Source organism: Idiotropiscis lumnitzeri, chromosome 19, assembly GCF_059441095.1.
Source record: "Idiotropiscis lumnitzeri isolate Australia: NSW breed Sydney's pygmy pipehorse chromosome 19, RoL_Ilum_1.0, whole genome shotgun sequence".
Lineage (NCBI taxonomy): Eukaryota > Metazoa > Chordata > Actinopteri > Syngnathiformes > Syngnathidae > Idiotropiscis > Idiotropiscis lumnitzeri.
In genome coordinates this window covers 4,472,235-4,486,186 of record NC_142409.1, presented here as the reverse complement: position 1 = coordinate 4,486,186, position 13,952 = coordinate 4,472,235, and the positions used below count along the sequence as shown (strand labels likewise).

General features: G+C 40.8%; 1 protein-coding gene across 1 annotated transcript; it reads left to right on the top strand.

The window, feature by feature from the left end:
- Nucleotides 1-163: 163 nt before the first annotated feature.
- On the top strand, nucleotides 164-6,958 carry mtmr6 (myotubularin related protein 6). The gene is made up of 15 exons (XM_088283452.1): nucleotides 164-389; nucleotides 2,226-2,354; nucleotides 3,117-3,279; nucleotides 3,361-3,518; nucleotides 3,777-3,905; nucleotides 4,198-4,332; nucleotides 4,498-4,630; nucleotides 4,716-4,825; nucleotides 5,119-5,244; nucleotides 5,328-5,377; nucleotides 5,444-5,537; nucleotides 5,631-5,737; nucleotides 5,907-6,041; nucleotides 6,119-6,245; nucleotides 6,325-6,958. Exons 1-15 carry the CDS (start codon nucleotides 366-368, stop codon nucleotides 6,679-6,681), a joined length of 1,977 nt encoding a protein of 658 aa, XP_088139578.1. The 5' UTR covers nucleotides 164-365; the 3' UTR covers nucleotides 6,682-6,958.
- Nucleotides 6,959-13,952: the final 6,994 nt, after the last annotated feature.

Below are 13,952 nucleotides of genomic sequence, written 5' to 3'. Positions count from 1 at the left end.
ATTAAATAAATATGTAGCCCCAAAATGCAAGTCTCATTGCGGTTAAAGTTCACATCCAATGCCATATAATACTGCCACTATCTTTATTAACTTGAGATGATTGTTTATTTTGTTTTGACTTCGGTTGACAGTTCCACTAAGATTTTACTTTGAAAAGCAAGCACCTTTGGCATAGGCGTGAATGTCCTGCGCTTTACGCCGATGCCGGAGTAAAGTAATTGACAATAAACACCCTGAATGCATTCGACATCGTGTTCCCTTTTTGTGTAGCAAATTTTTAAATACGATTTTATCAATGATAGAGTTATATGTGGAAGGCGTTGCGTGAACTCTGAAGTCGCTGACAGCTGTTACGATCCGGAGACATGGAGCATATCCGAACCCCGAAGGTAGCTAACATTTTCTAGCTAATTGCAGTGGCTGGAACGCAAGACAGAAGCTCGGCCTCAAATTGGGCTTGATCCGTGAAAACGAAACGTGTTATGTTTCATTGTATTTACTTCATTCACATTGCGAGTGATGCGCTATTAATGTAAGCGCATCCATGCAGGCTCGCTAGCTTGCTCGTTTTAGACGTGACACGCGTCTGTGCTGTTTTGTTTCACCTTGCACCACTTGATCTGTTCTCTTTCAACTGTCACGCCCTCATTGTATTGATCGTCTTAACGAAGCTGTCAATACAGACTGAATTATGAATCGCATAGGAAGTCGATGCATTTCTGCCGAGACCAAGTTCCTGCATCACTTATATGAATGTTTATTTTCTCTTTAAGGCCTCGTAGTGAAGTATCACGCACATTATAGCTATGCCTGTTACATTAGAGTTGAACCCCACCCCAAAAAAAGCACTGGCACAAAATGGGATTGTCAGGCTAAATCACTTAATGAAGATCAGACCGCATGCTTCAGATTGAGAAGAGACCGAGAGGCTCTGTTCATGTTATAAAGGCATTCGTGTGACTGCAAAAGTGGTGCTGCAGGTGTAATTATTATTTTTGTAATGATAAGATTATTACTCCCTGTTTACCCATATATTGTGTAAGTCATGTGCATAAATAATTGGCAAAAGTTGTTTTTAAGAAAAATAATTGCCGCCATTACCTCCCTACACTTATAACTGGGCTACTGACTTCCTGTATTGAGTATAACTGCACGCATCATTGTTGAGACAAGGACAGGAAAAAGGAAACGGAGGAAGAATGTCTTAGTCACTAAGAATTGCTGCCATGATAAATAATCAATTTGGGCAGTTTGTAGTGATAGCAGGCAAAAGAACACTGAGCTTTTGGTCACAGAGAGCAGCTTGCAAAAACTGTCAGTTTAAAAGAGAATGGCATGGTTGTGTGTGCAATTTTCTGGACTAATGTGTTTAGGTCCATCTAACTAGGGAAGCACAACTGCTTACCTGTGTAAAAAATGTGACATGGGTGAATATATAACTCATTCCAACTTGAACTTGCTTGGTGACATTTGGTCAGGAGTTTCATAGCAATGTGGGAAGTATATGTCACATTTCATATTATTTTTCTTAATTGCAGTAAAAAAGATATTTTTTAGTCTATTTTTTCAATTTATTTTTTAAAATCCCAAATAATTACTTTTTTCGTACACAAAAAAGAACACCAGCGAGAAAGAAAGGGGAAAGGATGTGGTTAGAATTTAAGTGAATGAAATTGATAACCCTATTTTTTCTTTTATTATGCCAATTTTCATTGTCTTTATGGAGGAGTCAGAACGGGGTAAGAGAGAGACATTTTTTTCCATTTTAAACTTTTTATTTTGGAAAACAAAAACAAGCATCCATCCATTTTCTACACAGTATGTGCTCATTGGTGTCAAAAATGAGAAGGAGCCTGTGCCAGCTTACTTTTAGACGGAAAGTATCAACCTGAACTGGTCATCAGTTAATCACAGAGCACACTTAGACAAACAACCATTCACACTCAAATTCACATTTATGGATATTTCAGAGCAAAGGTCGCCAACCTTTTTGAAAATGAGTGCTACTTCTAGTGCTGGACCACCAGTTACTTATACACTTTGAGATAACAAATGTGTTCAAATTACCTATCATGATGATGATACCCGTTTTAGAGTCTTCATAAATAAATGAAAATAAAATAAAGTATTTGAAATGTTATTTTATGTGTCTTGTGTTTCCCAGTTATATACAAGCAACACTTGAACAACCTTAAACAACAATAAATGTGTGTGTGTGCTTGCAGGTGGAGCAGGTGCGTCTGTTGGATCGCTTCAGCAACAAATCCACAAGCGGCACACTGTACCTCACAGCAACTCATCTCATTTTTGTGGAGAACAGCTCCAACAACTCAACATCTGGACAAGAGGTTTGGGTAAGTGGAGACTGATGTTTTGAATTTACAATGCGGCTGAATTGTCACCTAAAATGGTCAAATTCTTTTTCTGATTTACTAATTTACTTAGTCCATTAGTCAGCATAGGAAAAGGTCTTCGCTCTCACATTGCATGATGACATTTTTGCATTCTTACAAAAATTATGATGATGTATTATCATTGTCCATAAGGTCTAGACACACTTTTAAAATAATACAAACACATTTAAGCACATATAATATATTCAGAGAGAGCATGAGCAAAGCATAACATAAGGTACAAATAGTGTAAGTTTTTTTTCTAAACTGCAAACAAACTATCCCATTATACATCAATAATTATGAAAGAAAAAGATGTTCATTATAAAATGAACCTACAGCTGTTGCTTTCTGTGGATGATGGAGAAGGGTTTACTGTATCATTAACTGTATGAGACCCTCCTGTGTGAAACCAATCGGAAGTCGCACGGTCATGTTTTGAGTTAGAACTCAAAAAGCTTTGACTACCGGCAAAAATGACGGATTTGCGGAAAACAAGTAACGATCACTTGGACTGAGTTATTACTCGACAGATCAGTTTAGAGGGAGCCAGTTAGTTAACAGTCGTGGTCAGATGCACATGTGTGTCATGTGCAGCTACAGAATGCATGGATGCTTTAACATGTTCGTTCTAAAGCATCCTTGAGTGATATTTCAGATTTTTTTTTACCTTATAGGATATGTACTGGACAGGCGTTTATCAAGTTCCACTCTTCTCTGCAGATTTTGCACCACCACATCGCATCGGTGGAGAAGCTCTCACTCACCACCTCGGGCTGTCCACTGGTCATTCAGTGTCGTAACTTCAGAGTGGTTCACTTTGTGGTGCAGAGAGAACGTGACTGCCACGATGTCTACAGCTCGCTTTTGCGCCTTCTGCGGCCCGGTGGGTTTCACTCGGTCTATTTGCTTCACGATTCACTTTACTTTATGCATTGTAGGTGACAATTTCCTTCCTTGTGTGCAGAGTCGTACGAGGAGCTCTACGCATTCTCCTACAACCCCAAACAGAATGACCAGCAGCGTGAGGAAGGGTGGCAGCTTATCGACTTAGGGGCGGAGTTTGAGAGGATGGGTGTTCCCTGCGACCAATGGCAACTCACTGACGTCAACAGAGACTACAAGGTCCTTGATATTCTGGTCACCCCCCCTCCCAAAAAAAATATGTATCGTAAAATAAACTGTAATAGATAATCGCTTAGTACTTTATATGTGTTTTGAATACCATGGAACACACTGTTCAGGGTGTTATGCATTTGGTCCAAAAGGGGGCGCTAAAGCTTCAACATAGAATTGATGTAATAAAAAAAAGAAAAAGAAAAGGATACAAATCTAAATATGTACAGATTAAAACAATCAAAATGTGCATGCCTTTCTTCTCAGATTTGTGAGACATATCCCCGTGACCTGTACGTTCCCATCACGGCCAGTAAGCCCATTATCGTGGGCAGTTCCAAGTTCAGGAGCAAAGGACGCTTTCCAGTGCTTACTTACTTCTACCAAGAGAAGAAGGTATGTCGTTCACCACAATGCCTTGAGCTTCATGCTATGTTTGTTCGGCATGGTCAATTTAATTTGTAGACAGGTATTTAATTGATTAAGTGGTTGTATTTTGCATCACTTTGATGTGCTGCAGCCCCAAGTTATGCATTTCTTTGTGGTGGTTTAATAAAAAAAACAAAGTGGCCCACTTGTAGATTTGCAGACATCACGCGTAAAGCGTGCACTACGTATTGCGTTGTTGTTCTTTTTTAATTATTCGTTTGTTCTTGTTCCAATGGATGTTGTGTGTCCCTGATGACAGGCCGCAGTTTGCCGGTGTAGCCAGCCTCTCTCTGGCTTCAGTGCCCGCTGTTTAGAAGATGAGAGCATGCTCCAGGCCATCAGCAAGGCCAACCACAACAGCCGATTTGTTTACGTCATGGACACGAGGCCAAAAGTAAGACCATACCTGTCCTTTAGACTCTGGTTACTCGGATGACAATGAGGGGAGGAGGGGAATTTCATACTTGATGCGTGGTCTAACACTATTTGTTTACAAGCCATTAAAGAGTAAATTTTCCACTATGAGCCCCCATTCATCTCACCACTGTTTATCTTGCAGCTGAATGCGCTCGCCAACCGAGCGGCAGGCAAAGGCTACGAGAATGAGGACAACTACTCCAACATTCGTTTCCAGTTTGTGGGCATCGAGAACATCCACGTGATGAGGACCAGCCTGCAGAAGCTGCTGGAAGGTCTTACATCAATGCTTTGAACATTCGGTTGATTTGTTCTTCTGCCAACATTTGAGTTACCTGATTTTTTTTTTGTACCCCTTAGTGATTGGCGCTCGGTCCCTTTCCATGAGTGACTACCTGGTAGGACTGGAGAGCTGCGGCTGGTTGAGGCATATCAAGGCTGTTGTGGATGCAGCAATCTTCCTGGCTAAGGTAAAAGTGAAAACTGTTTAATTTCCAGAATCCAAATCATCGCACAGCAGCACAACATGATTAAAAGCCAAACCGTAAAAGTGCCACCACATAAAAACAAAACTCACAATAAACATTGACAATGACCAACCAGTGCCGACATAAATAAATAGCAAAGGTTCACTTTGTATGGTTTTCATTAGAAAGCAAAAGTATGCTACAACCTCACTTGCCAGTGAGAACAACACACAAATGTCTCACCCACTCAGTGTGTGCCCGTCACTTTTTTCATTGTTTGGTCATCCAACCACCAGGCGGTGACCCGGGAAGGAGCTAGCGTGTTGGTTCATTGTTCCGACGGGTGGGACCGAACAGCGCAGGTCTGCTCCCTAGGGGCTCTGCTCATGGACCCCTACTACCGCACCATCAAGGGTTTCATGGTACAACTCACATACTTGGTGGATGTTTTTTCCTTTTTCCTGCTTACCTCTTCCTCACCTTGTTTGGTAATTGTGTCTTTTAGGTGCTGATAGAGAAAGACTGGATCTCCTTTGGTCATAAGTTTGCCGATAGGTAAGTTGTCTGCTTCATTGTCGACAATTAACGACGAGTCACGAAAATGTAAACTCAAACTTTTAGGTGTGACCAATTGGATGGAGACCCAAAGGAAGTGTCTCCTATTTTCACTCAGTTCCTGGAGTGCGTGTGGCAATTATCTGAGCAGTTCCCTCAGGTGTGTGTCTGTTTGGATTTATGTGTTCTGCATGCATGACACTGTTACTGTGACATTCTATCAAATCATACCTGCAATTTTTTTTTCCTCCAGGCATTTGAATTCAGCGAGTGGTTCCTGCTGCAGATCCACGAGCATGTGCACTCATGCCAGTATGGAAACTTTCTTGGCAATAACCAGAGGCAGAGAGAAGACCTGCAGTGAGTTTATAATACAGAACCAATGGGCTTTGAATTTCTCCTCCATCATTACAATGTCAAATTTGAAATATGTGGTTTTATCCGAAGTGTTTCCATGTTAGTGTAAATTGAAGTGTGTGTATGTGAGAACTCGAGTGTAACTATCTTGACTTGCGTTTTTGTCTCCCAGGCTAAGAGAGCGGACACATTCATTGTGGGCGCATCTAATGAGCGAAAAACAGAACTACTTAAATCCATTCTACAGCCCCGCGTATGCTGAAACGCACCCTGTACTGGAGCCTTCTACTTTGCCCTATCATTTCAAGTTCGTACCTCCTATTGTACCCTTTTCTCTGCCACGATAGCAGCAGTCTGATTTTCTTATGCGACTTTGTGTGCAAGGTTTTGGAGAAACATGTACCACCAGTTTGATCGCTCCATGCACCCACGGCAATCCATCCTGAAGACCATTCTCACTGGGAGGGAGAATAGTCGCAAGGCAGAGAGCAAGCTCCAAGCATTGGAGAGTGTAAGTCGTGAACACACACTCATACTGATTGAATGAAAGTGATAATAATAATTTTACCGTCCCCTTCTTTTGCATGTAGAGGCTCCACCAGCTCGGTGTGACGCCAGTCGTGACTGCCCACCAGCCCGTGGCCCCCCCAACCAGGGATCATCGCTCACTTGACAAACCCCTCCCACCGCGCCCCGATTCTCTCATTTTGGGGGCGCCCATTAATCACAAGGAGGCCCATCGGCAGCGGGAGGAAGACGAGCAGGAGGAGGTTGGCGAGGAAGCCACAGAAAGCACAGACACCGAGCGGACAGTAGAGGGCAGCAGTGGCTCTGAGAGCCGCAAGCAGAGCTACGGTGACCTGGAAGGGACTTACAATAGTGATGTGGCCAAAGAAGAGCCGTCTGTCGTGAGTTTGGAGTTTGGAGTGGCACGCATGACCTGCTGAGAAACAGAGGCATTGTGTGGAAAGGACAGACGCAGTCTAACAATTTACTGAAAAGTGTGTGGAGAAGCTCTTGTTCTTGATGTGATTATGTGCTGATTACAAAATGGCCCTAAATGAGCCATGTTCTGTCTGTATAGTCTAAAGCTCGATGGAAAGCCTCATTATCATGTCATATATTGCACCTATAGAAATGCATTTGCTTTTCTTTTTTTTTTAAATGAATGTTGGGACACAATATAGAGAAATAATTAAGAAAATAAATTCATCTGCAGTAAAATATTTGGTTTCTTCTTTTTTTGCTTTGAGTCTTAATTGTTTGTTTCAGTGTATGACTGCATACTTAATAAAAAATAAATAAAATCAGGTTGAATGCATGAAGGACATGCGTGCTACTCTGGTTTTTGATGACGAATGTCACATTAACCGGTTTAAGACAATAATCCTTTTTTTTTTAGACATTGAAGCCCACAGGAAAGCAAGTACTTTCATCCCCACCGAGGGCTCCCAGCCAGTGTAATCTTAGATCAAATTGGAAATAACGCCAAACCAGAAAATATGGCCCTGCTCGTTATTCCACTCTCTTCCAGGTGGCTGAGAATAAGCCAACTGGGGCTCAAAGACCTTGAAGAGGCTCAGCTGTCAACAGTTGCCACCATTGATCATTTGATCCTATTTTACATCTCACATTGATCAGATAAGCGGACTTACTAATGTGCATTGATCCTAAAATCTCGTTGGTGCTCTGTTCTGTCTGCCAGGACAATAGCTTGTGATGAGTGACCCCGATTGGTGGTCGATGTTGCGTATATACCAGAAGCACACACTGTACACCCTGCTCATGAAACAAGTAGAGTACTTTATATAATTGAATGGGAAAAAAACCACCGGCTTAGCAAGAAGTCAATGTTTTCCTTACTACAGCGGACCCGCTCCAGATAAACACAATTTCTTTTGCAATGCTGCTTGACTTCCAAGCTGTTTTCATTTAAAGTGAATTTTCCAGAATTATTGTAAAATGCAATCGCCCCAGCTCACACTGCTTTTATGAAATCTGAACTGTACAGGCAGAATTTTAAGTAACATTCTTAAATGGCAAACAAATATTTAATAATCTGCTGGAGAGTTCAACAACACTTAAACGGGGAAGTCATCCTATTTGAATTCTTCGCCATATTTTCCATTTTTCTTTACTTGTCTGAACATGGCATTTGGATTAATATTGCATTTGTGGAATATGAGTTTAGCCATGTCTGGTGGCAGCCATTTTGTCACTTTCTGTCGACTGAAAATGACATCAGAGTTTCTCAGGTAACAACCAATCACGGCTCACCTGTTTTTTGAAGATGAGCTATGATTGGCCGTTACCTGAGCCCTGAGCAATTTGTGATGTCCTTTTAAGATGAAAGGTAGTAAAAAAATGGGTGCATTTTAATTTTAATCATAATAGATAATTTAATTTTAAATATTAATATATATATATATTCCATAAAAACAATAATTAATTAGATTGCCGTGCTTCAACTACAGCAGCTTTATAGAACATATCATAGTTAAGATTTTTTGGATTGACTTTACCCTTTAATAAACGACCAAGGAACAACACCTATTGTTGTGGTGTATCTTGCTATATTATCCATCCATCCATTATCTGTACCGCTTGTCTTCACAAAGGTCGCAGGGGGTGCTGGAGCCTATCCCAGCTATCTTTGGGCAGTAGGCGGGGACACCCTGAACTGATTGCCAGCCAATCACAGGGCACACATAGATGAACAACCATCCGGCACTCTCCTGCTGTATTACCTGCTGAATAATATATACATTTTGAGAAAATTCTACCCAACCTGATCGTGTATACAGTGAAAATTAAATAAACTTTAAATGATGACACGTCACATGAAGCCTGAAGTTTTTATTTATGGTACATTTACACCAGACTGAGCTTCTATTTCTTGAGGCTAAAGAATGTACAGATTTGTCACCAGATTGGATTTACTTCCCCAATCAGATTACAAATGGCAAAACCTGAAAGATGACCGGATAAACACACTTGGCATGCGTGCAGGCATCTTTCATGCAAATTAAAGTGGTCATGGTTTATTTGTGAAGTGCTTCCCAATGGTGCTCAGGGTAGCTGAGCACAGCACAACACACAGTTCATTTCCCCATTTCACTCAACCACTAAATTCTTAATTGAATGTGTGCTTGCAGAAATGAACTACATCTTTAAAAGCGCTACTTGACAGAAGGGTATTTTGTGGTTTTCGTTCTGTCAAGCGCAACACTCGGACAAAGTGACCTTGTGAGACAGGTCAGTGTCCACATGCAAATACAGAGAGTCATTCTAGTACTGAGCTAGTACTGCTCTGTGCATTGGAAAACCCTCCCTCCCATTCTGCTTGAATGGAAGTAGAGAAACAAGAGTAGCGTGTGTCACCAGCAAAATCCATGATGGAATGGCAATGATTTTGAATCTCCAGATGCAGATTTACCCATTTATTTATTTTTCCACACACAATTTGATTAATTTTGATTGTTTCTTGTAGTTGGAATGACACTTAGTTTTACATGTAAAATCTTGTGATACTTCAACTCCCTTTTTTTTTTCAAATTTTTATTAATTTATTTTACATTTAGCCTAAACAAGTTAATTCCAGCAAACTCAGTTGAATTCCACCAGGTGACAATATTAGTCTGCAAAACTTCTTTCTCCCCTGCCAATATGTCTGAAAGGTGAATAGTTATTTTATTTTATTTTATTTTATTTTATTATTAACTTGTCTTGATACTTGTCTGACCATTAACAATGTAAAAATTTTACAAATAATAAAAAAAAAAAATGTTGCCAACATGAAGTTAAGAAGTGTCATCCACCAGAAATTATTTTGTTCCATTTTGGAGGTTCCACTGTATATTAATGGATTGCAGTATAGTATAGCAAACATTTTTAGAAATTGCCCAAATATTACTAAAAATATTTTTTTCTGAATAAAATAATGTATTTATCTAATGTAGTCTGTTGGCTGGAAGGAATCACATATTTCTGCTACTCTATAACGTACATTGATTTATTTTGATTTTAGTCCCCGTGCATGGTTTGTCCCCCCCCCAAAAAAAATAAAATAAAAATAAAATGAAAAACAAATTGCAATTACAATTGTGATTCTATTTAAGATGTTCATCATTGTCAGTGGTGTTGGTGTCCATCTCCTCCATAGCCTAGTTGTGCCACTTTACCTCATATGAAACATTTAGAAGCCTCTCCGTGGGCTCTGAATCATTCAAATCTAGCAGTGCACGCCATGCTGGTTGAACACTCTTGAGGACAAGGAGGGACGCTTAACGTAAACACAGCCAGCACTCCTGCAAACTGTGTAACACATACACACACACGCACACACCCAAACACACGTGCACACGCATGAGACACACACAACAATGTCACTGGGGATTTGTCTTATCTGTGACTCCTTTTTTCTACCGCACATGGTAGGATGCAGTAACCTCTTTTAATCTCCCCATTGTCTGATCATTCAATATGTGGATTGAAGATGGTAATTCTGGTCAAAAGAGGGTGGATTTTGCCAGAAGCTAGTCTTGGCTTTGATAACACCTGGGAGTAAGAGAAAATTGTACCTCCTCAACTGGAAATCATACATGGTTGGTAGGAATGCAAAAGTGTTTTGGGGGATTGCTACTTAGAGATCTTAAAAACAATTAGCACCACTCCCCCGTTGCTTACAAAGAGGGCACTGGGTTTAATCCCAGATAGTTTATACACACACACACACATGCACATGCACCCCCACACACAATTGTTGAAGCATAGGTATTGCAGCTTTGTTTAATCTCGAGGATCCTGCACCCCACCTCCTTGCAGGGATGAATGTGTGGCCTGATTCCAAACACTAAGGGGCCTATTTGCATGCCTAGTGCAAAGTGTAGTCTAACAGTGCGCATGTGTGGAGTTTACATTATTTTTGTGTGTTTGTAGATTGACACAGTTTGAAATGGGCATTTGCACTGTTGTGGGGGTGAACACAGACAACTAAATTCCCGGCCAATTAAGGCGGCTCCTCTACATGGCAGAAGCATAATGGACTTCATGACGGAGTCCATGTAGGAGATTGGTGTGTGCAAAGTGTTTACAATTTAAAAGGAACTGCAAGATCTGCACTTGGGGATTATGTAAAGTTAGCTGGGGTAAATTGGCCACTTGGTGACACCCAATGGTCTGTCTGTATACAGTGGATGTTTTCAGTGGTGCCTTGATGTATGACTTTCATCTTATACCACATATGCAGCTATTCAACCCATGCACTAAAAACATGTCAATATTTCTATCCTGAGGATTTATGCAAGTTTGGAGATTTTGAAAGAATGCAGAGCAGCTTTTGCAGACAGATTGTGAAAAAATTCAAGCGAGCAGACAGATTGCCAACAAAATACAAAACAAGACTGAGAGTCCTCCAACTGTCCCACTTAGTGCTGAGCTTTACTCAGGGGGCTGAAATAGGACCCTTACTTCGACCGATTGGTGGGGGAATGTTTTTGCTCAAATAAGAGGGTGTGTGATTTTTGTGTGGGGTCTACTTGGTCTACAATTACAGCTAGAGCTGACACAGATAAAGTCATTTGCTACAAGGAAAATTCTGAATACATTTTAAATGAAGCCAATTAATGTTATAATCCAGGAATTGTTTTCCGTTTGTAACAATGACGCTCTACACAATACAGCAATTAAACCAATGTTTAGTTGAATTGTGCCAAAACAAGCTGCACTTTGTTGAAATTCAGAGTTACCATAACACTGAGGCCCGAGTCGAATCCTTTGTTACACCATGTTATCACTCATCAATCCGTCAGCCATCTGCTGCTCTGCACTGAGCTGACCTGCCAGCATGGCCGCGGGGCTTTCTGCGATAGTAAACATTACATCTACCTGAGAAGCAGCGCTCTCGTTCCGTTCCTGACTGTTCAGGCGGCAGTGTGGGTAGTTGATGACGCCTCCAGGGTGAGAGCGATGCGCTTCCTCGTCTCACTCTGGGGAAGCCCTTGGAAAATGTGTTTGTGTGTTGCCGGGGGTGCATGAAAGCAGACATTGTTTGATAGCAGTGGGCTGGAAGAGGAGAGCCGGTGGTGGCTATGGTGACAGAGGAGGAGGTGGAGGAGGAGGAGGAGGAGAGGAAAGAAGCAGGGGTGGGAGGAGAAGGATGGTTGTAATTGGGTCGGTGTATCGGGGAGATTCATGGGGGGTTGGGTGGAATCACCAGAAAAAAAAAAAGAGCACCCATCGTGGATCAAGCCTGAAAGGAGAACACTGGGTGACAAAAGCGCAGCTCTAAATCAAATAATGAATCTATCAGTTCTTAGACTCTTCTCCTTAGTTCCCACTGAATCTTAATTATTCTTCCCACAAAAACATTTTGGCCAGTTCTATGCTTCTGACTTGAGAAGAACTGTTTGAGAATGGAAACTGCAGCCCAGCAGGCCTTCTCTCACTCAAATTCGTAGCGAGAAACAACTTCTTATCACCACCATTGTAATTGTGTTGGCCATGTGTCTCAAAATACTTTTGTCCATAAATTGTGCCTACAATGTGCAATGGAGAGTCCACTCAGTCGTTTGAAAAAAAAAAAAAAAAAAAACTACAAACAAACACAATTTTGTGCCAATAGCATTCGAGTATCTACTACGATAATTATGAACCTCACAATACGATAATTATGACAGTATTATATATTGTATATCATATAGTAAAACTCAAAATATTGTTTAAAAAATCTGATAATATTGATAAAACCAAAGTACAATAGTAATAACAGCAATGGACTTGGCTCGTCATTATATTCTCTTTTGGCTGAGCCAATAGGAGCACATGACAATTAAAATGATGGACTATATGCAGTTCAAATGTGGTGCTCAGTTTACTCGAGCGAAAAGTAATATTTTTCATGTAAATGTGCTCCTTTTAATATGGCAAAATGAAATTGTGACAATTTTAACACCACAATATTACACCCCTAATCTGTAATTGACTACATAAATTGTGACTTGATAATTTGTCTGAAGTGGATGATTATTCGTTGCACATTGTCTATTAGAGATAACAATTGCAGGTAATATGCTGAATAGAATAAGACTAACAACAAGACTTAAATTGTTCTACACGCCTACAGGAAGTTGTTGGTTGCCTAGGTAGCCAGTAACTGTTGCATAGCTCGACTCACAACACAGCAGGCTTCTCAACTTTAAATATGAATTGGGTGATAAGACACACAGGTTGCAGGTTATCATTTTGTGTTTACAGCAATAGTCAACGTGAGACAATTGGCAGGCCTCATAAGTGCAAAACAATATTAAAAATAGACGAGCATGTCACTGTTTGAAATTAATTAGGTGCGTTGATGAGTCAGAACTTGCCTCTGTGGGTCCATATGGATGACGGTTCAGGAGCATATGGTCAATATTAAATGAGTGCTCAAATTGTGCAAGAGGTAAATCTGAGCTCTTTCTCTGAGCCCAACACTGCTGAAAAATGTCTCTAAATCCATATCCCGGCTTAAGCCTGCTCATACCGTTGATCAGCAGCACGGCTGGTGCCTTGACCCTCTGAATCAGGCTTTTTGGCATGACAGTATTTTTGTTTACTTCCCAGAGTGCCTCTCTCTCATACAGAAAATCCTAAAGCCGCGAAACCTTGGATTAAAACAACAACAAAAAATAAATGAAAATAATTCACAATATTTCTTTGGCACCTTTCACCTCGAAGAACGACCGTGGGGGACAAAAATAATCACAACTGTTTCCTCTAGTGAAAATGGCTGGGATTAAATGAGGTAATCGAATAATGAGGTTGTTGAATTAATTCAATATACAATTAGTCTGGTTAATATTATATTACTCACGGTGAAACAAAACAGTTCTACAACACTGCAAACTACAACCTCACCTCTAAACGTACGGTTAAATTCTGATATTTCATTAGACAGACGTATCTAAAGTTAATTCAAACACATTGAGAGAGTGCAGCGATGACATGCACGAAGAGATGTCATACGAAGAGAGATGGAAGGGTTTGAAAACTAATGACTACTTTGGGGGGGAAGGAGCAACAGTTAACTGATGACTGAAGGGGGAGTGCAGTGGAGGGGGGGGGACAGACTCTGGCGCCCTGCCAACGTTGACGAAAGCTGCTTAGCCCACCCTGTTGCCATGGATACAGTGAGGAGCAGCACAGTGAGGCAGAGAGAGAGAGAGAGAAAAGCTGCAGG